General features: G+C 39.3%; 1 protein-coding gene and 1 long non-coding RNA gene across 3 annotated transcripts in view; one reads left to right on the top strand and one right to left on the bottom strand.

Moving 5' to 3' along the window:
- The first annotated feature begins 288 nt into the window (after window positions 1–288).
- The window catches only part of LOC139044052 (uncharacterized), a 51,091-nt gene continuing 23,740 nt past the window's right edge, over window positions 289–27,639 (top strand). Inside the window, exon 1 of one of the 2 annotated variants that reach the window (XR_011501111.1) lies at window positions 289–1,783. This is a non-coding gene — a long non-coding RNA (uncharacterized lncRNA). The remainder of the gene's footprint in view (window positions 1,784–27,639) is intronic. The other variant, XR_011501112.1, reaches the window with a different exon arrangement.
- The window catches only part of LOC139044049 (centromere-associated protein E-like), a 79,518-nt gene continuing 60,100 nt past the window's right edge, over window positions 8,222–27,639 (bottom strand). Inside the window, exons 36-43 of the mRNA XM_070503653.1 lie at window positions 26,869–27,072; window positions 24,782–25,000; window positions 21,672–21,857; window positions 15,092–15,204; window positions 13,392–13,489; window positions 11,597–11,780; window positions 9,622–9,908; window positions 8,222–8,577 (exon numbers count right to left, since the gene is read on the bottom strand). Coding sequence (XP_070359754.1) covers window positions 8,483–8,577; window positions 9,622–9,908; window positions 11,597–11,780; window positions 13,392–13,489; window positions 15,092–15,204; window positions 21,672–21,857; window positions 24,782–25,000; window positions 26,869–27,072 — 1,386 coding nt within the window. The 3' untranslated portion in view covers window positions 8,222–8,482. The remainder of the gene's footprint in view (window positions 8,578–9,621; window positions 9,909–11,596; window positions 11,781–13,391; window positions 13,490–15,091; window positions 15,205–21,671; window positions 21,858–24,781; window positions 25,001–26,868; window positions 27,073–27,639) is intronic.

Genomic DNA, 27,639 nt, shown 5'->3' with positions numbered 1-27,639 from the left:
CGAGAAGGCGCAGGCGGCTTCTCCGGCCTGGGCCCCTAAGCCCTTTCCTCCCGAGCCCCACTCCGTGCTCCTCAGCCAGGCGCGGCTCCGCCCGCCGGGGGCGCTCACGCGGGCAGGCGTCAGGCAAGCGGGGGCGGGGGGCGTCAGGCAGGCGGGGGCGGGCGCGCCCGGGGGGGGGGGCGGGGCGGGGTGGGGGGGGGGCGTCGGGCAGGCGGGGGCGGGGGCGGGCGCGCCGGGGGGCGTCAGGCAGGCGGGGGCGGGCGCGCCGGGGGAGGCGGGGCGCGGGGCGAAGGCCCGAGGTGTGGCCCGGTCTCGCGCGCTCCTTCCCGCGTCCCAGCCGGCGTCGCACCCGGGCCTCCCACCAGCCGGCCCAGCGGGCCTCGTGTCGCCCGGACCCCTGCCGTCCAGCCCTCGGCCGCCCGGGGCCCGCGGCGTCCACGCGCGGACAGGAGGCGGGCGTTCCAGGGGGTGCCCCGCCGTCCCCGCCCCTGCCCGGGCGCTCGCTCCCTCTGCTCCCAGCGCTGCCCCGAGCTGCCGGCGCCCGACTCCGGGACCAGCTCGCCGCTGCCGGAGGCGCTCCGACCGCGGCCGCCCTCGCCAGCCACCAAGAAGCCCAGCCACTCTGAGGCAACGAAATTTTCACTGGTTTTCCCCCTTCTTACACGAGAGGTTCATACTCACTTTAAACTTGGGGAGAGTTGAGATATTTTCAATATGTACTTTAGGAATGAGAGACTCCAGGAACCTTTACCCACCCCCAGTCCTGAGCGTGCGGATCAAACGCTGTGACTTGAGCCCGTGCGCCCCGCGGCTCTGGGCGCCGGGCTCCGGGCGGCCTCCCCGCCTTTCTGGGCCCGGAGTTTGGAGCCGAAGGTTTACTGTTAGGTCAACTGCACTGCCACGCTAAAACAGAGTTTTTGGGAAAATGAGTTGCAAACATGGCCTGAAATGGTAAATTCCAACATGAAAAGCAAACGTGATGGCTTTCTTACTGTAAACACTGGAATCAAAGTGTTAATTTTTCGTTATCAGAGGCAGAGCATTTTCGGGAATTCTGTCTTCATGAACCCGGAAGAAAAATGTTCACTGAAAAATCCTCTCTTCTTTGGTTATTTTGAAAAACTTAAGATACCAGACTTCCAAATGCACCCTAATCCTGATCTAACTGCTAAGATTTCCTGAAATAAGTAACGTGCAGAGCAAAGCAACACATAAAAATTAAACATCTCCTTTTCCCAGTCCATTTAAAGTTTCATTGAAAAAATACCAGGAAATCTTACTTTAGAGTAGCAGCAGGTGGATGGCGTCCTCCAGGTCACTGCGCGAGCGGCAAACGGAGACCGACCTTCGTGCAGACAAGTCAGGCGCTTAATGATGAATGCTGGGATGTGTAGTTCAGGTTTCTTCCGAGTTTGCTGGTTCTGTTTCCTTGAGTTTTTAAGGATTCGCACATTGGTATACTCAATGTGTGTACGTGCTGCCGTCTAGTGGAGCTCAGGTCGAACTGCTAACTCCGAGTAAACGGTGAAAAGCGGAAAAAGCCCCCGCAGCATGCTCAGGACTGGAAACCACTCCCTTGGCTTTGACCCCTCTCAGTCCCTGTCGTTTGTGTCTACTACGTGCCGTTCTGCGGTGTTCAAGATGGAATGAGGCAGAAGTCGCATGTGGAAGACGGCAGAGCCGCGAAACAGAAGGAGCCCAGGTCACTGAAGATACTAGAGCCTTCTCTCCTGGCCCTTGACATGATTGCTGAGAGGGCAGCACACGTTCTCTCGCGTTGAAGGTATGGTTGTGGTTCTCTTGTGACGCGCCGTCTCTTCTAACACTAATACACGCTTAGTGGCGGAATGCAGGCGTCCTGACTGCACTGGCGGTGGCGTCAGGGAGCAGGTTGAGCCTCAGTGGGAGTGTGGAGGCTTCAAGGAAAGAACATGCTGGGTAAGAGCAAAAAGCCAAGTCTGGCTGAAGAGAACAGAGACACAAGAAGGAAAAGAAAGGACTGGGTCACGTGAGCCCTCTACACTAGGCTTCGTAACTCCAACTTTCTCAGGCAGGTAACTGAGCAGAGTGAGTGTGTAGGTTGTTTGTGCACGTGCTGTTTAAGTGGCTTCACTCAGCACCCACCCAACTCACTTTCACCTGCCTCCTACACTGTAAGGGTGATAAATAAATGACAAGCAGTAGGCTATATTGGAGGATATGAGGAAGCCATTTGGTTTGAAACTAATTTGACCTGACCTTGTTTTTCCAGAAAGGTCTGTTGAGCATGCATTGTACATCTGCTTTAAACGCTTACAATGTCCCAAAGACAAGAACAATGCCCTTAAAGATAAGGAGGTAGCTTCCCCCCACATCGGCATTTCCTTTAATATGCATCTCTCCCTAAACTAAGGATTAATTATGGACCTGCTGTGCTCACTGTGTGACCACCCACCTTGTGACCACTGACCTACTGACCTCTGACCTGCTGGGCCAGCAAAGCATCTCACGATAATTGTAAAAGGGATATTCCTGCCATATATGATGGATGCTCTTTGTTCCAAGACTGTGTATAACCACTCGGTACACCCCACTTCTTTGGTGCCCTTCCTTCCTTGGGGGAGGAAGGCCCCAGGCTAGTCCTCAGACCTGACTCATAATAAATTCACCCCAATTTTGATTTGTAGATTGATGTGGATTATTTGTGTCAAGGGGCTGAAAACAAAACTCTCAAATTGCCAGCTTCCTTTGCTGCTAGGGTTGGCCAATGAAATGTGGGCTGGAGTTTCTGAGGAGGCCTTTCTTCTTGGATAGAAAGGCCTTTGGCTTTTGCTCCTTCCTTTTTTGAGGGGGGGGGCGGTCCTGGAACGTGGATATGATGCCTTGGGACCTAGCAGCCATTTTGTGACTTGGTCTGAGGTCAGAGGCACACACTAAGGACAATAGGGAAGAAAAGGAACCTAGTTCCTTGAAGACAGGCTTAAGACAAAATCCCTAAAGTAACTCCTCTGGACTTCTTATGTGAGAAAAATAAACTTTAGTCACTTTTCAGGTTTTTTGTTCTTGGAGCTAAGTGTATCCGTAACAGTCACAGTGGTTAAGAACAGACTGTGGAGTCAGAAAGATGCAGGTAAGTCCCACATCTTTCCCTCACCAGCTAAGTGAGTAAGTTACCCAGCTGACCAAACCTGTTTCACATCTGTAAAATGAAGGTAGGCATAGCACCTACCTCAGGGATGTTGTGAGGAGGAAGGACTTGGCATGTACAATAGTTGTTACATTTGTACTTAAAAATGTGAATGATTATTAGAAATTCAATTATAATGGATGGTAAAAATTACCCTTAAAGATTTTTTAAAACCCTGCCCTAGTTTCTGCTTGTGTTCACATAAGGTCTTTGGTAAAACTGTCTCTCATTGCCCCACTGTAGCTTCTAACACTGGGTCTAATGACTGTAATCACACGCAGCTGTGCTCCTTGTGTTCCTAACAACATCTTTCCTTTCTTTTTTTTTTATGCTTTTTTTTTGGTGAGGAAGACTGGCCCTGAGTTAACATGTTACCAATCTTCCTTTTTTTTTTTTCCTCCCCAAAGCTCCAGTACATAGGTGTATATCCTAGTTGTAGGTCATTTTAGCTCTTCTATGTGAGACACTGCTACAGCATGGCTTGATGAGCGGTGGTAGGTCCACGCTCAGGATCTGAACCAGTGAGCCCCACGCCACCAAAGCAGAACATGCGAACTTAACCACTTGGCCATGGGGCCAGCGCCAATACCTTTCCTTTGACTTTTGAGGATTTTGGAATAGACTTTTTATGAATATGAGAGTTCCCTAATCAAGGCCAACTCAGGTACCTCTTTCTCGATGCAGCTGTCTTCAGCCTCCCTTTATTCACAGATCTTCAACAATTATGCTTACTCTACGACCGCCTAAGTCACATGGTATTGCAGATATTTGCTTACCCCCTGTATAGTCAGTGGACTAAATTTGTTTAAGGTTAGGGACCATATCTTTTTCACCCTTACATTGTGATCAGCTCATATTAAAAGTATGAGTTATTTGTTTTCCAGCTACAACATGAGTCCCACAAAGGCAGTGCCTTTCGGTGCCTAGACCAGTGATCAGCACACAGTAGAAGGTAGTTAAATATTTGAGTATGAATGGCAGGCTCTCAATAAGTTTCCTGAACATGATTCTGCTAGGCTCTCAAGAAAATGTTTCCTATGAACAATACTGTATTTTGTCTTCTCTGGTCCTGACTTGACTTTTCAGATTTTAGCGTCGTCTGACCATCTTACTGCTTTTTAACATTCTCGCAAGTTTCCATTGCTAACTTTCATCATTGTTCCTTCACAATCTTTCATCATGACACTGAAACTCAGGTCATAAGAGTTAAGCAACATTCTGAGGGAGACATCAGCAAGATGGAGGAATACAAAGTCCCAGCTCTTCTTCCCTGACAGAGACACTGTCTTAACAGCAATACATGGACCAAAGTATCTTTGTGAGAACTTCAGAAGCCAGGTAAGAAGTTGCAGTCCCCTGGGTAAGGGCAAAGCTAACAACTTCCACCCTGAAACTAGGCAGAAGAGCCCTTTCATTTTCCCTGCGACCACCTCTCCCCCAAGCCAGCACAGCTCACCCCTGCTTACAGCTCCTCCATCGTGAGGAGCAGGGGAAAGAAAAGAGAGGAAAATTCATTCACAGTTCCGTCTTTTTGGAGAGCTGCCTGAAGGACTGGTTTCTGTCTCACTTGACCCGAACTGCTGATGGAACTGGCATGGTCTGGCACCAGACAGAGCCTAGCGTGGCTCAGCACCATCAGGAGTAGGTGCCCAACTCGAAGCTTCATCCTCGGGAGGGAGGGAGGGAGGAGAGCAGAGCGTGTGTCTTATGTGCCAGCGTTTTGGAGGGCTGCCATTGGGACTGGTTTCTATCTCACCTGATTTGGGGTGCTGATGGGAGCTGACGTAATTTGGATGCCTGGGGGCCAATGAGAACAAAGGAGAGTGGGGTGGCTTCCTGATGCAGCACCAAAGAAGCTGCAGTACTACAGACAGATATTAGAGGGAGCAAGAGATTATGAGCTCCTGAAAAAGAAACTGGCAAACCTCTCTAATTGGCAAATCACACACACAAGCCTAGAGAGTCACATCTGCCCAAAAGCTTTCAGAGGGCCCACAATCTATAACTGGGCTGACTGATGAAGGTCTTCCCCTGTATGAAGCAGCCCATAAAGACTGGAAGAGGTGGCTATTTTTCAAATGCATAAAAGTCAGCAAAAAAATCAAAAGGCACACAAAGAAACAGAGAAACACGATGCAATCAAAGAAACAAACTAAATCTCCAGAAACCAACTCCAAAGAAATGGTGACCTATGAACAAATACCTGACAAACACTTGAAAATAATAGTTTTAAGGAAGCTCAATGATCTACAAGAGAACACCAATAGACAGCTAAATGAAATCAGGAAAATGATGCACAAACAAAATGAGAATATTAAAGAGATGGAAACTATAAAAAAGGACCAAACAGAAATTCTGGAGCTGAAGAATACAAATAACTAAAATGAAAAATTCACAGAGGGGTTCAATAGCAGACTTGATCAAGCAGAAGAATCAATAAGTTGAAACCAGGTCATATGAAATTACTCAGTTAGAGAAGAAAAAAGAAAAAAGAATAAAGAAAAGTGAAGAGAGCCTAAGGTACTTATGGGACATCAGCAAGTGGACCAATATATGCATCATGGAACTTCCAGAAGGAAAGAGAAAGGGACAAAAGATTTATTTGAGGAAATAATGGCCAAAAACTTCCCAAATCTGAGGAATGAAAGATATCCAAATTCAAGAGTTAAGCAACATTCTACTAGACTGGATATCTGAAGACTGATCTTATATATATATATAATTTCTATTGAGTTCATAAGAGTTGACATCATTGTGAAATTTCAGTTGTACATTGTTTCTTGTCTGTCACCACGTAAGTGTTCTCCTTCACCCCCTATGCCCACCCCTCACCCCCTTCCCCTGGTAACCACTGAACTGTTTTCTTTGTCCATGTGTTTGTTTATATTCCACATGTGAGTGAAATCATCTGGTGTTTGTCTTTTTCAGTCTTACTTCCCTTAGCATAATTCCCTCCAGGTCCTTCCATGTTGTTGCAAATGGGATGGATCCGTCTTCTTTTAATGGCTGAGTAGTATTCCATTGTATATATACCACATCATCTTTATCCAATCATTGGTCAATGGGCACTTGGGTTGCTTCCAGGTCTTGGCTATTGTGGATAGTGCTGCTATCAACACAGGGGTGCATATGTTCTTTGGATTATTGATTGCAAGTTGTTTAGGTAGATACCCAGTAATGGAATAACTGGATATGGTATTTCTATTTTTAGTTTTCTGAGGAACCTCCATCTTGTTTTCCATAGTGGCTATACCAGTTTGCAGTCCCACCAGCAGTGTATGAGGGTTCCCTTTTCTCCACACCCTCTCCAACTTTTGTTATTTTTAGTCTTAGTGATTATAGCCATTTAAACAGGTGTAAGGTGGTATCTTAGTGTAGTTTTGATTTGCATTTCCCTGATGATTAGTGATGTTGAACATCTTTTCATGTGTTTCTTGGCCATCTGTATATCTTCTTTGGAAAAATGTTCTTATCCCCTGATCATTTTTTGATTGTGCTGTCTTTTTGTTGTTCAGTTGTGTGAATTCCTTATATATTATGGAGATTAACTCCTTGTCAGATATATGATTTGCAAATATTTTCTCCCACTTGGTGGGCTGTCTTTTTGTTTTGATCCTAGTTTCTTTTGCCTTGCAGAAGCTCTTTAGTCTGATGAAGTCCCACTTATTTTTTTCTTCTGTTTCCCTTGTCTGAGAAGACCTGGTATTCAAAAAGATCCTTTTAAGTTTGATGTCAGTGAGTCTACTACCTATATTTTCTTCTAGGAGTTTTATGGTTTCAGGACTTATCTTCAAGTCTTTGATCCATTTTATTTTTGTGTATGGCATGAGATAATGGTCTACTTTCATTCTTTTGCATGTGGCTGTCCAGTTTTCCCAACACCATTTGTTGAAAATACTTTCCTTTCTCCATTGTATGTTCCCAGCTCCTTTGTCAAAGATTAGCTGTCCATAGATGTGTGGTTTTCCTTCTGGGCTTTCAGTTCTGTTCCACTGATCTGTGTGTCTGTTTTTGTACCAGTACCATGTCATTTTGATCACTATCGCTTTGTAGTACACTTTGAAGTCAGGGATGGTGGTACCTCCAGCTTTGTTCTTTTTTCTCAGGATTGCTTTAGCAATTTGGGGTCTTTGGTTGCCCCATATGAATTTTAGGATTCTCTGTTCTGTTTCCATGAAGAATGTCATTGGGATTCTGATTGGGATTGCATTACATCTGTAGATTGCTTTGGGTAGTATGGACATTTTAACCGTGTTTATTCTTCTAATCCATGTGCGTGGAATCTCTTTCCATCTCTTTATGTCATCATCTATTTTTAAGACTGATTATATTTTTAATGGCCTTAAAGTCGTTTTATTACCCAGGTGAACATACCTACTACTTTGCAATACTCTTATTCAGTGGAGGAGTGAACATCGTAGAGAATCAACCTGCAGCTCTGTAATCATGTCTGGTTTGGGTGCAGAGGAGAAACCAAACTCCCAAGGGACAGGCCTGAGGGACAGCGTTATAGGAAGGCACAGTTTCACTTCACCCTAGTGAACCTGTGACAGTGTGTTAAGGTAAGGGAAATAACCAATTCATAGACTTTAACAGTGATGGCTATGATACAATTAATAATCTCTCCCTTTGAATAAGTCTTCTTACCAAAGAGCCAAGAATGCCTTGAAATCACTAACTCTGTTCTAAACCTTATGCAACTTGCTGTTTTATATGGTTTTTCAAAGTCATATGATATAAAAGTACTATCAGATACTCTCTAAAACCACAGTTCTTAACCTCTTATAGAGTAACAGACCTCTCAGAGAGTATGTTATAAGAAAGTAGGGACCCTAGTATCCTAGAAAACTGAATCCACACACAAAAGATAAAATTTCAGAGGTTTTACAGATTGTGTGAAGCCCATCCATAGATGCTTTATGTGTTGCGGGGAGCCCAGGTTTAGGAATTTTGTTAATTAAATGATGCTTTAATTTATGTATTATCTAAGTCACATGTGGATAACGAGATTAATGAAAATGTATACATTTTATGTATACACGGAAAGACTGGAAATTTCCTTCAATAACTTTATTCTTCACAAAATATATAAATAAATAAAACAATTCAACTTCTAAAGTATTACCACATTCAGGAAGAAGGCAGTCTATCACCATTCTAAATGACTGGAATGCCTCAATTTCTAATGGCAAAGTGCAAACTGAATTGAAATTAAGTTGGACTGTGACATCATTGCCAGGGATAGAAAAATAAAGTAACAAATACAGTCATTTCTAAATAAGGAACACTAGGCCCCTAGAAAAGTGACAGCAGAGTTTACTGAGTCTTGCACTCGGGCACAGCTTGTCCTGAGGAGGCGTGCCAAGGGCCTGGCTGAGGATCCACACTCTCTGCTCCAGCAGTTTGTTCTTCTGAGAAAAAAATGGAAAGCAAAAGTCATCTTATTAAAAAACACGTTTGGTTGCAACACAACATACAGCTTATATACAGTTTACCTTACAGCTGAGGTAATGTTTTCAAATTGATAACCCATTATGTTCTCCTGCTGTTCTTTAACATCTTTCAACGGCTTCCTCTAGCATGCTCCCAGGATGAAGTAAAAATTCCTCTCCACAACCCACAAAGTCCTGCGCATCTGGCTCTTCTCTCTCTGGCTTCACCGACTTCACCCAGAGGAACCTGTGTGCACTGCGCTCTGGCCACACGTGGTTTTCCAACCCTTCCCCTGGTTACGGTCTCTCCCAGCTGGGCCGACCCTGTTCCCTCTGCCTGAATCGCCTTCCCCTCCCCTCTTTGTTAAGCTAACTCACCTTAACCTGTTAGATCTCAGTCCCCTTCTTCAAGGAAGACTTCCTTATGTTCCTAAAACAACCTATTAAAAACTCATAGGCTTTTGAACTCTAGAACTGTACCTTTTTTGACTACTTGATCACTGTCTATACCCACTAGACTGTGAACTCCAGGAAGGCAGGGGCCATATCTGGTTTGGTTATCAATGTACCATCAGGGTGCAATATGTGACACATAGGTGGAGACCAAAAATTTCTGTTCATTGAATGAATATGTAAATGATATAAGTCTATGATCTGGCTTGTGTAAAATGAATATAATGCTACTGGAAATACTGGCCCATTGAATTGATAAGAAGGTCTTTTGCAGTAAAAGTAGTTATGTTTGTAGGATGGTGTCTCTCTGTGTCCTCGAGAGCTGCTTGTCTATCTGAGGGAAAAGTTGAAGGTTCAGGAGGCAGAATAAGACTTCCCTCGGGGTAAAAAGTGATTTCACTTCAGTGCTGTGCTTTGGAGAAACTTCTCACAGAGACAGCAAATGACATCTCTGCAGAGCAGCTTCTCCATGACATCTTCTCTTGTCTAAACTTGCCCTTTGGGGCCACAGGTGACAAATGAGTTCCAACCGTTATCCCCGATCCCCAAGTAACCAGTATATTTACCCACCTGGGCGGAGGCCTAGACTTGAGTTATCAAAATAGCGAACTGGGTGAGGTGCTGGGAAAGACTTTGATCGGCCATCAAAAAACCAAGATTTCGGTGAGTCCTTTGGCACAGGATCTTGTAAATTCTGTTCCTTGCATTGAGAAGGCGTATGCTGTCTCTCTTGAGAAGCTGGTCCGGTCGCTTTAGGAGACTTTGGAGAATTCTCACAAGTCACTTCTTTGTGAGCTTCTCTTTTAAGAGTTCTCTCCTTCCACATTTTGACCTCATTGGAAAGATGATGATTATTGCTTAAATGTGGGGAAAAATAAAAGAGACTGTAAGACTGCTCAATTCCAGAAATATATTCATATTTACATAAAATTTTTTTTCTTAATTGTGGTAAAATATATGTGACATATAATTTACCATTTTATCATATTTACATTTTAATTTCAACCTAATGCTTCCTAAGTTTGGATTATTTCCACAGTTCAGAAAATGAAATGAGGTCAATATAAATTGAAAAATTGTACTAAATCTCCGTGATCACAGAATCTTGAAAAGTATGATATTAGGTTTCAAATGAATCAGTGATGTCGTCCAGCATGGTTTATCTACTGATACTCTGTGGCAATAATTTGATAAGTTAGTCTTCTGGATGGATAAATCTTTAATGTACCTTTGTTATTTTAAAAGATATATTACACTGTGCTTTTCTGGATTACTTATAGTGTTGCTTCCCACAGGAAATGCTGCCTGCATTTATTCACTCCTTCAGAGAAGCCTGGGAAGCAATCCTAGGCCCTGCTCTCCTTTCTTTGATCAGTCAGCCAAGTGTGTTGATACAACCTCACACTTTTGGGTTCCCCCCCATTCTGCTCTAGCAGCTAGAGACGCCGTATGAGCTCATTAGGCCCCAGCTTAAAATCCTCCAGTGGTGGTAATCCTCCCGTTACATTTAGGAGACCACCCCAGCTGCCTCAGAATGACCTGCAATGTGTAATCTGGACCAGTGGCCTCTGGCATCGCATCTTGCACTTACTCTGCCTCATTCTGTATGCTCTGGCCACACTGCATGTCTTTCTGTTCCACTTTCCTCTTTGACTCAAAGCCTGTGCACATGCTGTTCCCTCAGCCTAGAAGGCTTAGCCATCTCTCCTGTCATCAAGCCTAACTGCTACTCATTTTCAGATCTACTCTTACATATTAGTTTCTTGATCACCGCCCCTCCCCACATCTAGATAAGGTCTGATCCCTCTGTTGGACCCTTTCATAATGTCCTGTTTGCTTTTTTTGTTGTTTAATAGCCTCACACAGAACAGTAGCTATTTGCATATTTATTTAATGCCTATTTTTCTTCTATTGCATCATTAGTAAAGATTAGCACAAGATTCTAATCTTTGGTAGAAGCCAATTAATTAAATTTTTTACAACTGTTTATAAAGGTTAATGGGCTACAATAATGGACCTCAGGGATTCTCCTTTGAGTAAAGCCTCACTGACTTGGGCATATTTGTGGCATATTTAAGCTCCCCTCAAAGATCTTGGTTTACTTTTTGGTTCTTGGCTTAGTTAAAAACAGGCTTAGCTAAAATCAGTTGATGGGCCAGCCCTGTGGCCTAGTGGTTAAGTTCCGGGCACTCCACTTTGGCAGCCTGGGTTTGGTTCTCGAGTGTGGACCCACATCACTCTGTTAGTGGCCATGCTGTGCTGGCAGCCCACATACTAAAAATAGAGGAAGATTGGCATGTTAGCTCAGGGCGAATCTTCCTCAGGAAAAAAAAAAGGTCAGTTGATGGATAGCAAACCTCTGGAATGGTGCTACCATATTCTCATTCCTTTTAAAAAAGACACATTACATGAGCTCTAAAAATTACTTCCCCTATATGTGTGAGGGGTTGCCCACTGCAAAAAATATATATGCATGTGTAGGCATCATCCTCTCCCACACGTACCACCATAAGCATAATTCCTGTATCAGGTAAGCAGATCTTACCTTAACAGTTCATTCCTTTGCTTTGTTAACTGTTCATTTTGCTGCTTTAACTTAGAAATTTCCTTTTCTAGCCATATATATTCACTTTTCAAAATAAAAGCTTTTGTGAGTTGTACAATGCCGCTGCCACCCCCACAGGTTAAGGGTTTCCTTGAAGGCTGAGAATCAGTATGTTCTGATATCACTGTGGGAGGCAAACACACAGACAGGTGATAATTTTAATTATCTCCAAAGTTCACAATAAAGCAAACATTAGTAAGTTCAATAAATCACTATAAAAAACAAAACATCTCAGCACCATCTCCCTGAACGTCATCCTTGACTTCCTCCTCTTCCCTCACCTCCTATGCCAATTCCATCATGGATTCTAAGTATCTGCGGAACCCCTGCTTCTCTCCACCCACTACCTCCACCACCACCACCTGCTAGGATCACTCACGGTGACGGCAGCAGTCGGAGCTGCCCTTCACTGTCTACTCTCGACGCCAGTGGGGTCCCCTGGAGGGCTGCTTCCACCACACAGCGTGTGTGGGGTCCACCCCAAGGCAGTCAATGTGCTCCCAATACTCAACACGTATTTGTTAACTAAATAAACCTTAGACTGCTATTAAAGAATATACTATTCAGTATTTTACACCATATGTGTACAAGTAATGTAAAGAACTGTTTTGTAAATTTTAGGTAAAATTGCATAAAAGTGTGAGGTGCTTAGAAAGTGGAATGATCCACTGGGTCACTGACTGTTTACAAGGGAGGGGCAAGATGAGTGTGGGGAAGACACTCAATGTCCATTTCCTTTTGAATTATTCTGAATTCAGGTACAACACGTACCTGAAAGTCACAAATTAGAAGGAATCATCCTGACCCTTCTCTAACAACAAAAGTTCTATTTTTACCCCTTGAAGTTTTCCAGGTAGGAGCTGCAATTATCCTGCAATGGACACTAGGGCAGTTCAAACTAAACAAGCACCAGACAATGCGTGGACAATAATACACACAAACATCATCTTGCATTTGCCTGACATTTAGAATTTTCAGTGTGCTTTCACACACAACTTTTAGCCTGATCCTTACAAGTCTATATCCAATCTAGAAGGTCAGGCGTTCTCCTCATGATTTCACAGGCTGTTAAGTGAGGGCAGTCAGCTTAGAGAACTGTTCGTGACGTTATTTCGATGCTGGACCCACTACACAAAGCTGCCCCAAGTACTGTTCAGCATTCTCTCTTTTCAAATGAAACATAAGAGACAGAAATATGGGAAAAGATACAGTTTGAGGAATGTATATGCAGAAATTTGATGATTAGATTTGAAAACTGTATCTAAGATAAGTTTCAAAGAGTTTGCCAGTAAGCATCAAGTCTGTATTTTCAGTACCAACAACAAGTAGGATAATATTTACTGTATACTATGTTTTTACAGTGCACATGGTTAAAATCTATTAAGATATGCTTGTGTTTTATTGGGAAGGGTACGTCTACCTTGACAGGTAAGTCATTCTTGTATACTACTGAAGGTATCTTCACTAATATGTAAAGATCTGATAGCGCACAGGTTACATTCATAGTTTTTAAGAATCTATAATGGATAAATAGTTGAGATTACAGGAAACTTAAGGAGGTATCACAGGATAAATATGATCTCAATGAATTCATTTTAAAAATAGTTCTTTATAAATTAGTGATTAACAGGTTTATTCTTGACTGTCATATATATAATAGCAGTCTTCAAAATGTGTAAGTATACTGAGAAGTAAGATGGAAAAAGATCTGGAAATATCAGCATTTTCTACTTACTTGAAGTATCTTGGGCCTGCTGATTTCGTCTAAGATTTTCTCTCAATAGCCTTATAACTTCTTTTTGATGTTCTACAGTGGCTTTTGTACAAGTAATTCTATTAAGAATAACAACAGAAATATGTAAAAGGCCAGCAACTAATTTTTAATGGAAGAATAAACAGAACTGCTGTCAAGAATTTTCTGATAAGATACATCACATTGATATGATATGCATAAGCAGCAGTAGGTAAGCCCTCACGATACCCCCTGGTATCATGCACTTTATAGCCATAAATAACACCATCAAATTGGAAGTGTTCTGTTTGGCTGCAGGGGCAATTTTTTTTTAACATTGAGAAACCAATTCTTTTAAAATTTCTGAAAGCCCAATAGGTATTATTAACTGGATATTGAGCAAAATTACATTCAGGGGCACCATAAAACAAATAATTGGGTTGTTATCATGAGGTCCTAGAAACCTCTTGAAGGTACAACAATTACCAAAGCGTAAAACCAAAAGCACCTTCTGTATACACTGTAAGGAAAGCACACTCGACTGCAGCTCTGATCTGAGGTGACACAGTCAGAGGTCACAGTCTGCTCATTGCACCCAGGAGAAAAAGACATTCTGTTAATTATTTGCTTGAGTGTTAATTGGCAATGCTAAATTATGAGACTTTCTGCCTTTCTTAGAGACTGAAAGTATCTGCTGATTCTATTCTATATAAAATTGCTTTGCATTTATTTAAAAAAATTTTTTTCTTTTGAGGAAGATTAGCCCTGAGCTAACATCTGCCACCAATCCTCTTTTTGCTGAGGAGGACTGGCCCTGAGCTAACATCGGTGCCCATCTTCCTCTACTTTATATGTGGGATGCCTACCACAGCATGGCTTGACAGGTGATGTGTAGGTCCACACCTAGGATGGTGAACCCTGGGCCACCGAAGTGGAATGTGCAAACTTAACCACCGTGCCGCTGGGCTGGCCACTAAAATTGCCTTTTTAATGATGCTCCACTAAAACCAACAGTCCTATCAATAGAAGGCTGGTTAGAATGCATGAAGATTCAGAGTGCGACTTTTTGGGCAAAATTAGATATCATCATTAAACATTTATTAAACATTTACAGGAAGAATAAAAAGTGTGAGGAGTCAGAGGTGACATATTAATAAGTGGCAACATTATATTTCTAATTCAGTTTCCTTGACTCTCTGTTTAATGTTCTTTTCATTATGCTATACCACAAAGAACTTTAGGCATGCTATTGTATATGGTACTATACATAAATAAATCAATAAAAAGGGAATATGCTCTTGGGCACTAAGTACTACAATTTAAAAGGAAATAAAACCTTACACAAAAATACAATAGGAAGAACAAATGAAATTAAGAGAACCAACAGAAACCTTAGACAAACTGCTAAAAACACACACACGTTCTTAATATTCACTTTCAAACAAAAAAGGCCATTTTTAAGCTGTTCCTATATGATTGAACAAGAAGTATCCAAAGACATAGTATGTCAGTAATTGATCAGAATTGTGCTTGTTTTCAAAACCTTTGCATACATAATGAGAATTTAATAACTTTAAAATCTGTAGATGTTTGTATTTATTTTATAAAAAGCAATAACAATATCTTAATATATTTTAAATTTATACAGTTTAGAAAGGAAATTTAAGCTACTAAAGTCATATTCAATTAAGACAAAGACATACTCCTTTTCAAACTCCTTGGCATTTCTCATCTTCTCTAGGTCTATTTTCACCAGCTTTGTTTTGAGCTCTTCAATTTCTTCTTTATAGGGCTTAGCTCCTAAAGCAACTTTGTCCTAAAGGTTTTAGAGAAAAGAGAAATAAAGTAATTTTAGAGCAGTTTCAAAGACTTGTTAACTACCTAATATAGTAGGAACATTTTAAAACAGCAAACTCCAAACATATGAAAAGGAGGAAAGGCACAAATTTTAACCCTAAAATGAGTAACAAATAGATATTTGATGTGAAGTACATGTGAAGCTATTGGAAGCTAATGTGTAATTAGAAAACCTATGACTTCTATTTCTTAAAACAAATATTTTTCCCAATTAAAAAACAATATACTTAAACAAAATGAAACAGAAAGGTTGAAACGAATGAAATGGGTAGATAAAGGTAAATCAGGAAAATAAGACAAGAGATGAACAGTAATATAAATATCAAAGTAGAACTGAATTCAAGGCACAAAATATTATATAACATTATTGGGGATATTCTGTACTCAAGGTTGGTTCAATCTAGCCATACATCTACTTCGACTCAGAAAAAAAATCAGTCATATATACATACAAACATATACAAAAATCTTTTTTAATAAATAGGTTTAACTTTTTAGAGCAATTTTAGGTTTATAGACAAATTGAGCAGAGTACATAGAGTCCCGGTAATACCCGTGTCCTCCCCTAGTTTCTCCTATTATTAACATCTTAGTGTGGTATGATTGTTACAAATGATGAGCCAATATCGATACATTATTAACTGACGTTCACAGTTTACATTAGAGTCTATTGTTTGCATTGTATAGTCCATGGGTTTTGACAAATGTATGACACGTGTTCATCATCACTGTATCATGCAGAATAGTTTCACTGCCCTAAAAATCTCCTGTGCTCCACTTATCCATCCCTCCACCCTCCCCCAGAACCCTTAGTAATCATTGATCTTTTCCTGTTCGCCTAGTTTTGCCTCTTCCAGAATGTCATACAGTATGCAGTGTTTTTAGATGGGCTTTTTAAAATTAGCAATGTGCATTTAAGGTTCCTCCATGTCTTTTGTGGCTTGATGGCTCATTTCTTATTATTGCTGAATAAATCATTCATTTCTTTTATTGCTGTTACCACAGCCATACTATGGATTACTATTATATATTGAATACAAAAATAAACCCATCTAAATAGGGACCCAGAGAGCTCTTCATTCCTCTAGGCGTTACCCCCAGTGCCTATAAAAACATTTGCACACACACGTAGTTAGCAAAGACTAAAAAGATGCAAGCTTCCAAAGCTGAGATGCTCAGCTTAAGGAGGTTGCTGACTAGGTCAGATAAGCCCATTCTGGGAGGAGCCCAGTATTTGCTCAGTCATGGCACCAGTAAAATACCCTGGCTTTCTGGACCAGATGCTGATATCAGGGACTCCTTGAGCATATGACTGGCTGGAGTGGTGTCAGTTTTGTAAGAAACTGCCAAACTCTCTTCTAAAGTGGCTACTGTACCACTTGCATTCCCACCAGCAGTGAGCAAGAGCTCCTGGCCCCACTCCTTGCCAGCATTTAGTGTAGTCAGTGTTCCGGATTTTGGCCATTATATTTTGAGATACAGTGGATGTACAGTGGTATCTCATTGTTTTTTAATTTGCAATTTTCTAATGACATATGATGTGGAGCATCTTTTCATATGCTTATTTGCCATGTGTGTATCTTCTCTGGTGAAGTGTCTGTTCAGATCCATTGCCTATTTTTAAATCAGGCTGTTTGCTTTCTAATTATTGAGTTTTAAGAGTTCTTTGTATATTTTGGATAACAGTTCTTGAAAGATATGTGTTTTGCAAAGATTTTCTTCCAGTCTGTGGCTTGTCTTTCATAGGGCAAACATTTTTAATTTAAATGAAGTCCAGTTTATCAATTTTTTTCCTTCATAGATTATGCTTTTGGTGTTGTATGTAAAAAAAGTCAATGCCAAACCCAAGGTCACCTCGATTTTCTCCTACGTTATCTTCTAGGCATTTTCTAGTTTTGTGTTTTAGATTTAGGTTACAATCAATTGAGTTAATTTTTGTGAAAGGTGTCCAGTTGTTCAGCACCGCTAGTTGATAAGACTATCCTTTTCCATTGAATTGCCTTTGCTCTTTTGTCAAAGATGACCTGACTATATTTGTGTGTATATATTTCTGGGCTCTCTATTTTGTTCCATTGATCTACTTGTATACATTTTGATTTAAAAGTTCAAAGAACTCTAAAAATATTTATTCATTTATGACACCTAAAAGAAAATTTCAATATATTCTAAAAATGGAGAAATTGCAGTAATTTTTTTGCCACAATATAATGAAATAAATTAGTCATATATAACAGTTTTAAAACAATTCTTGAGTAAAAGAAATTGAAATTGGAAATACTCTCTTAGAAATGAAAGACAGTGAGAATTCCTTATTTCAAACACATGACGTGTGCCCAAGCTGCACTCAGAAGCGCTGACAGCCTTAAACATCCTCTAGCCGCCTGAGGAGTCTGAGCGCCTGTGTTCTCAGTGAACAGCACCTGCTCATCCTATTTTAGATGGAGTCTGCTGAGAAACTTTCTTTGCTCTACCAGAAAAAGAATTCCTTTGAGATTCTGATTTGAATTACATTAACTTTAGAAATTAATTTGGGAAAAACTGATGGTTGTACAGTATTTAGGTTACAACCTAGGAAATGGCATATTTCTTATTTTAAACCACATGCTCTCCTATATTTCCTTTTAGAGTTTTGTTGTTCTTTTCATATATGTTGTCTCATTTTTTGTTAAGGTTAGTCACTTGAGCATTTTATATTTTGTGCCAGTTATAAATAAGATCTTTTTTTCCCACTGTGCAGGATGTCCCTAAAGTACTAGCACAGTTTGAATTTTTAACAAATTTACTGCTACTTGATATAAATAATTTGTAAAGATACAACAGAGGAAATGTATCAAGATTTAAACAAAACTGTTAATGAGTCATTTGTTCAAATTACTTTCTTCTATATTCACTTAATAAACCCTACATTATATTGGACAGCTATATCCAGGTGAATTAAAATAGTGGTGAATAGGTTAAAAGTTAATATCTTTGCATTTTACTATGCCAAATCTCGAGTTAAATATACTGTTGCATTTTATAGAATATTTATATAAAATACAGAAACAGATTCTTAAAAATTCAAACTGTATAAAGATTTTATGGATACCCTATACTTTGTTTTCTTTCCTCATGGATGCTGTACAATGGCATACTCTATTATATTATCTAAATGGTTACTTTTAGTATGCAGGAAAGATATTCCTCTCTCCATAGACACCTGTACCAATCTATACTGAGTGTGGAGAAATTTGTCGCTTACTCCCTTTTTCTTGAAACACTAGCTTCACTTATATGAAGAAACTGGAACCACTCTGTTGCCCAGACCCCCTTTTCTTTTTCACTCACTGGCTGCTCCATCTCAGCATCATTTGGTTACTCCACATCTCCTCTCCATTATGCTTATGCCCTCGTCCAGTCTCATGATTTTTATACGCTGATGATTCCCCAAACTTAAACCTCTCGCCTATATCTTGCTCAGACTCAGATATTCAATTGCCTAAGTCATATCTCAACTTGGGTGTCCCCAGTGGGCATTTCCAATTCAGCATGTCCAAAACTGAACTTTCCTGGTTTCAAACTTCCTCTTCTGGCAGTCTTTCCCATTTCCGTATGTAGCAACTCTATCTTCTTGGCTGCTCAGGCCAAAAACTTTGGAATCATCTCTGACTCCAAGAAATACGAGAGGTACGTGTTTGGCTTTCTCTTTGATAAATTGAATCTAAATATTTTGCAAAAAAAAAGAAATATGAGAGGAAGAGACATGTGCCACTTCTGGGCCAGAGCCTTTATGAGTACAGATTTTAAGACAATTTTTAGCTTCTCCATCTTGTCCCTTTTCTGTGAGCCTGAGCACGGACAGCTTACAACTGGGCTTTAACCATGCAGATGAAAACAGCACCAAGGAAGTGCTGGAGAAACAAGATGGGAGAAACGGGGGCCTCTGAATGACCATGTGGAAAGGAGCCACTTGCCAAGCTGGAACCCACACTTTTACGTGTGAAATAAGCTTCTGTTTTGTTTGAGCCATTGCATTTTGTGGTTCCCTTTGTTGTAGGAGCTGGCACGTCACTAACAAACACGCCTTCCTGGATTCTATTTTCAAAGGGCAGCCTTTAAAAATTTAAGTCAGACTATATCATTTTGCCAAAATCCTCTGATGACTTCCCATCTCATCCAGAATAAAACCCAAAGTGCTTACAAATAGCTTTCAAGATGCTTTATGATTTGGCTCTCTGCTACTTCTCACCTATTTCCCCTTCTATCCTTGCCCACGCTGCTCAGGAGACGCTGGCTTTCTTGCTGTTTCCTTGAATACATCTCAACTACTTCTGTGTTGCGGCCTTCGCATTTGCTACTTCTTTTGCCTAGAAGGCCCTTCCCTACCAGACAGCTCACACCATCACTTCGTCATCTTAATTGTGCGGCTCTCCTCAACTCCCCTTACAAAATCACACTCCTACTCACACCCACTCTCACCCTGCACCTATATACCTCTGTCTGGCTTAATATTTTTCCATTGCACTTCTCACCGTTTAACAAACATATATACTTGTTTATTTTCTGACTTCATGAAGCAGAATGTAAGCCTCTTCAAGGAGGCTTTATTTTTTTTCCATTGCAGTACACATGGCATCTAGAACAATGACCAACACATAGTAGGTATTCAACAAATACTTGTTGAATGAATAAAAATGTGATCATTTAGTTATTTGAAGTATTAAAAAATTACTCTCAAAGATTTTAAAGCTTTACAGTTGATTTTCTTGGTTTTTAGCTATACTAACAATTTCTAAAAACAAAATTAAGATTATTTTCTCTTGCCTCTCTGTTTCATGTCTCATTGAAAGAACCAGAATTTTTAGAACAATGTTAAATAATGAAAAGAGTAGGCATTCTTGGCTTGTTTCTAATTTTTGAATGAAGAGAAGAGACACTGGAGCAGGAACAGTGAACAAAATGCCTATTAGGATCCGACCCAAGTAGCAGAAGAGTGAGAAGTAGCTGTGGCTCAGACGAGGAAGGAAGGCTGTGATGAAGGAGGGTGCGACTTGTGTAACGGCATTCAAGCTCAAAAACATTTCAACTCTGCTCTTTCTAGAGAAAACAGGTTAGATTAAGCCCATAGGCTACCAGGTGGGACTCAATAACAGGGGATTAAGTAGAAAAAAATATAATTTTAAAATGTACTTATCTAACAGAGTATTAAATATTTAGATAAGAAGCATATTTTTTTGAAAAATAAAAAGAAAGTCTCAACAAGAAAAAAACCAACAACTCAATTAAAAAGTGGGCAAAAGATCTGAACAGAGATTTCTGCAAAGAAGATATATGGGTGGCCAACAGGCTCATGAAAAGATGTTCAACATCATTAGCTATCAGGGAAATGCAAATCAAAACTACAAGGAGATATCACCTCACTCTGGTCAGAATGGCTATAATTAACAAGACAGGAAACAACAAGTGTTGGAGAGGATGTGGAAAGAAAGGAACCCTCAAACATTGCTGGTGGGAGTGCAAAGTGGTGAAGCCACTATGGAAAACAGTATGGAGACGCCTCAGAAAATTAAGAATAGATCTACCATATGATCCAGCTATCCCATTGCTGGGTATTTATCCAAAGAACTTGAAAACACAAAGGCATAAAAGATATATGCACCCCTATGTTCATCACATCATTATTCACAATAGCCAAGGCTTGTAAACAACCTAGGTGCCCATCAAGGGACGAATGGAAGATGTGGTATATATACACAATGGAATACTACTCAGCCATAAGAAATGATGAAATCTGGCCATTTGTGACAACATAGATGGACCTTGAGGGTATTATGCTAAGTGAAATAAGTCAGAGGGAGAAAGTCAAATACCATATGATCTCACTCATAAGTAGAAGATAAAAATGACAAACAAACACAGAGCAAGAGAGACTGGATTGGTGGTTACCAGAAGGGAAGGGAGGAGGGGGAAGGGCAAAAGGGGTGATTAGACACACGTGTGGTGATGGATAATTGGTCTTTGTGGGGTGAACATGATGTAATCTACACAGAATTCGAAATATATTATGATGTACACCTGAAAGTTATATAATGTTATAATCCAATGTTACTGCAATAATAAAAAATTTAAAAAAAACATATTTATGAAAAAATGTTGCAATATACTACTAGAGATATACAAACATACATCCTCTACATTTTTGGCATTCAGAAATTAAAGTGAAAATAAAAAATTTCCTTACTTTGAAAAGTAAAAAAATTAAAAAAAATTAAAAAAATAAGATATATTTTAAACTGTCAAGAATATTTATGTTTTTTAAAAATAATTTTTACAGGAAGATGAAAACAATCATTATTTGGCATGAAAATAAACGTATGCATTTATTTATATTTATTATGCATAATTTATAAAATTATGCCTTTATTTATAAAATGAGTTTTAAGTTACCTGAAGTACTTGGATCATTTCTTTTGTTTTTTCAAGGCATTTATTTGATTCATTAACTTGTGATTGAAGTTTTGCTATTATATCATTAGTCATCTCAAGCTCTTTCTGCATCTTTATAATCTTGTCTTCCTTTTGCATGGCAGTTTCTTTAGCTTCACGTAGTGAAGTTTCCAGCTCTTGAATCTTCTATTAAAAAAAACACACATATATAAGGTGTGCCTTGAAGACAGAATCACAGTTTATATGAAACAAAGATCATATATAGGTATTAATCTTTCAGATTGCATCAACATAGGATAGATGGAGACTCCAAATGTCACTCAATTTATACATGTATTATTTTTTTCATTTAGAAGCTGATCATTTAGGACTAAAAGAGGCCCAGATTTTATATAAGGTTAGTACTTATTTTATTTACTAGTTAGCATGGTGCTAAGCATATTAAATAGGCACTTACATTTTAAATTAACACTACTTACAGAAAGTATATTTGTTAATTGACACTTTAGAGGAATACATGTAACATATCTTTCCCTTTATTTTTATTACCTAGTTTTTATGCTGAAAAATACAAGTATGTGGAAAAATCCAAAGGCATATAATTAAGATTAAGTTCCCCCATCTCAGAACCCCCACTGACTCTAAAGCGATGACTACTAAACTCTTTCAAGTGTATCCTTCTAGAAATTTTCTATATGTATCTACGCATGTGAATATACAGTTTACAAAAACAGTAAGTCACACACACAATAGTGTGTAAGAAGAAAGTTCACACAGAATAGCGTGAAAGAAGAAAGAGCCAAAGCAGGACTGCATTCGAACATGAAGAAGACAGATATGACTACAGAAGAACTATACAACTTTAATGTAGACCATGAAGACACTGAAATTGTTAAAGGTTTTGTTTCCCTTGGTTCAGTCATCAGTTTAAATGGAGACCGCAGCCAAGAAATCAAGAGAAGACTGTGACTCAGAAGGGCAGCGATGGAAGAATCAGGAAAGATCATCAACAGTAAGGGAGTATCATTAGAGACCAAGGCCAAGATTATCGACACCCTCGCATTCCCAATTACTATGTGTGGGTGCGAAAGCTGGACAGTGAAGAAGGCTGACAGGAAAAAATGGACTCATTTGAGATATGGTGTTGGAGGAGAGCTCTACCGATACCCTGGACTGCCAGAAAAATGAACAAGTGGGTCCAAGAGCAAATTAAGCCTGACCTATCTCTGGAGGCAAAAATTGTAAAACTGAGACTATCCTACCTTGGGGACATGATGAAAAGTAAAAGGCAGCAGGAAAAGAGGAAGACGAAATACGAGATGGCGTAATTCCAGAAAGGAAGCCATAGGCGTGAGTCTACAGGAGCTGAGTAGGGCTCTTGAGGACAGGATATTGGACATCACTCATTCATAGAGTTGCCAGGAATCAGAGCTGACTCTACAGCACATAACAACAATAAATATATACTTCTGGTTTTTTGTGGGTTTTTATTGCTGAGGAAGATGAGCCCTGAGCTAACTTCCTCTTTTTTTGCTTGAGGAAGATTAGCCCTGAGCTAATATCTATGTCAATCTTCCTCCATTTTATATGTGGATTGCTGCCACATCATGGCTGCCAATGAGTGGTGTAGGTCCGTGCCTGGGATCTGAACCATGAACTGGGCCGCCGAAGTAGAGCATGCAAACTTAACCACTATGCCATGGGGCTGGCCTCCTGCTTTTTAAAAAATTAAAAATTTTATTTTCACTTGATAATATATTTTCCAGATCTTTTCATTATCAACACATAGATCTCTCGCATTTTTGTTTTCATGGGTAAATATATCCTATTTCATGGAGGTACTATAAACTAGTTAACCTGTCACCTACTAATGAACATTTAGGTTATTTCCAGTTTTTTATAAGTACAAAAATATCTTAATTTGTTCATAATATAAGACTGTTCACATATACACACATGCAGGTTTTCCTGGAAAACGTTTCTTTTTGGTCCACCTGGAATTTACTTTTGTTTAATGAATGAGGTAGGAGTCCAGACTTATTCTTCTAAGATGGCTAGTTGGTTGTTCTGATTCAAACATTAAGCAGACTATCTTTCCCCCCTGAGTTGACTGCTCCTACTGTCATGCACTGAATTCTCCTACTTGTTTGGGTGGACTGCCCAACTCTCTGCCTGCCCCACTGCTCTACCTCCACATCACTGACCTGCTCTGTGCTACTCTGATTTGGCCTAATTATCAAACTAATAACATACGATTTATTATCTGATGGGGTATTTCCTGGGGTCATTGAAAATGGGATTTCCTTGTGCTTGTTTATCTTATTGCTTTGGAAGATGGGTTTCATATTTCCACTATTTTTACCTCTACAGCTGACTGAGGTCTGTAGTGATCAGCAAATCAATAAACTCTATATTAGTGATCTTCTAGTTTCCACTAGTAATAATTATTAAACTGGCAGTTGATGTTTTATTATAAATATTTATTTTGGTAAAAATGCTAAGTTGTAATTCACTCGGGTTCCCCACTAAGACGTGTGTGCTAACAAAATAAAACAGCGTGTTTGCTGTACAGATTCCCAAGTAAGGGCAGTTAATACAGTTATTGGATTATTCAAATAATGTACTGATTCTTGGGCACAGGTTAATCTGTATAAGAAATTTATTATACTTTTAGCCTCTTCCATTTTTGTTTTGATCACATTAACCAATATTAAAGACACTGATGATAATTAGAGAAAAGCTAAATTGCTCTTTCTCTCTAAACTAGTTTGGTACTATAGACATAGATTATAATTTAATAGAAAGTCACATGATTTAGAAAACTTATAATGTATGGTAATAACACCTTAAGTGGTATACATACCTATTAATCAAATTAAGGCATGAGTTACTTCTATTTTATAATTCAAAGGTAAGATCTTATGTAACATGTAGCTTTATAATTAGTTGAGTGAGCGCCCCAATAGAACTATATTTAAAAAACAAGTCCATCATGCATGTTCCCTAATACCTTCAATACTGTGATTTTGCTCTGAAATGTTACATATGATACATCTTTAACTCTACAATGAAGCTGCAAATTGAAAAACATCTTATAAGAAATCTCATACCTCTGTGGTTAGTTGTGTAGCTCTTGATGTGACATGAAGATTCTTATCGCCTTGTGTAGTAGGATTAACAAGGGCACCAGATGTTCGAGAGATCTTCAAAGTTTGATAGTTTTTCAACAGTTTTTCATTTTTCTCTTTCACTGATTTCAGGTCATGTTCCCATTCTTTGGTGATGGTCACATTTCTTTCCTCAAACTCTGTTGATTCATTTATTATAGCCTATTGAGTAGTAAAGACAACACTATAGCTTCTAAAATGAATTACGTATTAAAAAAACCACTATGGAAAATACTAGAGTTCTAGGACAAGGCATATGTTGAAATTCATTATTCAGAACATTCTAGAATAGTACTTTAAAAGAATGTGAACATTCTTTGTGGCTTGCACCAGTTCCTGACATTTCAGAAGACGCTGGATATTGATTATGAGAATAAAAGAAGAATAAGGACTAGAGAGGATTCATATTGATTTGCAAGATGATAATCTCATTCTATTAGATCAGCACTGACATATGAAGAGGAATCTGAAGAACTGGTCAGGTTAAAATCATTATGTATGTTATGACATATATAATGTCATATATAAACATTAACTGACATCTAATAGCAGAGCATACCCAGTAAACTTAATAACAATCTATTTTCCTCTTTCATTTCAAACCTCAGTGTTTATAAGGAAAAAAATTTACTGACTTTTCGTAATCTGAAAATCTTCTATTTCCGTGCAGGGAGTAACAGCCAATCCATACCCTCGTTACATCAAAGGCTGACTCACTCTGAAATTGCTTCTATCATCTTTTTACTTCCTATTCTTATGGGATGTACTTTTTGCTCTCATCATGAATGCCTTCTTGGCCTTACCTGTATCTTTCTTTGTGGCTTTATGGTAGTTCTGTGAGATGCGGATCCTAAATTAGTTGTGTTCTTGCTGGCACCCTGGACTCTCCTTGGTTCTGGACTACTGACCCCACACCACACCAAGTTATCAATTGCTATGCTCAGATGGTGGAAGAAGCCACATATCCATGCTGATCCACAGAGCAGAAATCTCTACTTTCTAACCACAAGTGAGCCCTCAATATTATGAGAAAAACACTGAATTATATGGAAATTATCTTATCCCAAACACTGGTTTTATGCTTTTCTTCATTGATTGTGGACCATTTTTTTTTATTTTAAAAGCTCATTTACTGTTTTGCTAGCTTGGGGTATTCGACAAATGGGATTCACTATCCACAGGAAAACCTTTTTTAAAAATGTTATCTACATTTCAATGTGATTTAAGTATAGTTTCCAGATGAAATTAAAGTGTCAGGAAAGAACTACCCAAACAAATGAAATATAAAACCAATCTTAGGAGCTATAATATTAATCTAGCTCCCTTTGCTCCAACTGCCTATATAACAAGCAACTTTCTGATTAATGACAATTTTACCAGGTGTATGAGGTAGAGATTACTTCAGAAAGCCGAATGAATTTTCTCATCAGTGGAAAGTAAAACAAATTAATAAAACTGATCTCAAGCAATCTTGGTTCATATGAATCTGTCCACAAGGGCTGGTCACCTTGGGAACAATGATACAAACCACATGTTTGAACCTCACAGTTGAAGGATCAGCACGTATGATAGCAACAGCACCGAGGTGAGAAGCACAAGGCCTCACTAATTAGTGGACTAGAGCTGTCTTTGGCTTGACCACAGGTGCTGCCCACAGCCCTGAAACAGGCTAGCATCTCACCTTGTTTGAGGATACTTGGGGGAAAAAGCTCAGGTCCTACGGAAGCGAGAAAGGACAGAGGAAAATGGCAAGATTTGAGGTTTCACCAGTGGAAATGGATTGTTATACTGCAACATTTTATTATCTTCTTTACAAGTTGATATATTTAATTACCTTAAGGAAGCAAAATGTGTTAGAGGAAGAACACATTTACAGTCACTCTTTTTCAAATAAAAAAATAAAGAAGCATATACAAATAAATGAAAGAAAATATACTTAAAATTAAGTTGCTCTAAGTCTTTTTAAGAATGAGGCAGAAAAATTAAAGCAAACAAAAAAAAAGAATGAGCACAAAAAAAGTACTACTTACAATTATCTTTTTATTATAAAAGATATTCACTTCACAAATCCTATCATTTTCTTTCTGGATGCCATTTTTAAGCTTTTCTATATCAAAATGAGTATTCAACCACTCTTCCAAAAACTGGGTCATTTCTTTCCTATTACTCAGTACTTGTTGAAATTCCATCTTTACGCTGTGGAAGTCACATTCCGAAAAATCTTTGAGAATTTCCTGTGTGAAAAATAAGCATTGAATCTCCTGAATCTTAGGAAAGTTTTTATCTAAATATCAGACAAATATCATAAAAAGGGGAAAATAACCTTACTGAACTTTCACTTCTAATATTTTGAAGTAAACATAATTCTAATTTATCCTCATTATATTAGAAATATAATTCTAATTTAAATAATAAAATTTTGGCAGTATAGGCTATGTAACAGAGGCACATCTACAAATTCTGCCTTTTGGCATTTTTAAAACCTGTTCGAAACTATGAATCTGTGACAGTGTCTGAAGTGCTTCTGGATGCAGCTTTTCTGTGCATACAGCAGGCCTTGCATGCATACTGGGAACTGCAGGGGCCTCACACTGCTGGGTGAGAGCAGGACACTCCATGTGGGGTTGCTACAATACAAATGTCTGTGACTCCCAGTCACAGATCTAGGAAGTTTTAGAAGGCATTTGGAAACTTATTCTGGCCTTCCAAGAAATCCTACTTGCTGATATTAAGTCTACTTTTCTATATCTGTGTAGTTCTGAAAGGAGGCTAGTCTATGACTTGGCACTCTTTACATCTGG

Source organism: Equus asinus, unplaced genomic scaffold (assembly GCF_041296235.1).
Source record: "Equus asinus isolate D_3611 breed Donkey unplaced genomic scaffold, EquAss-T2T_v2 contig_545, whole genome shotgun sequence".
In the NCBI taxonomy this organism is placed as follows: Eukaryota; Metazoa; Chordata; class Mammalia; order Perissodactyla; family Equidae; genus Equus; species Equus asinus.
The sequence above is the reverse complement of the archived record's forward strand: the minus strand, read 5'-3'. Positions and strand labels throughout refer to the sequence as shown.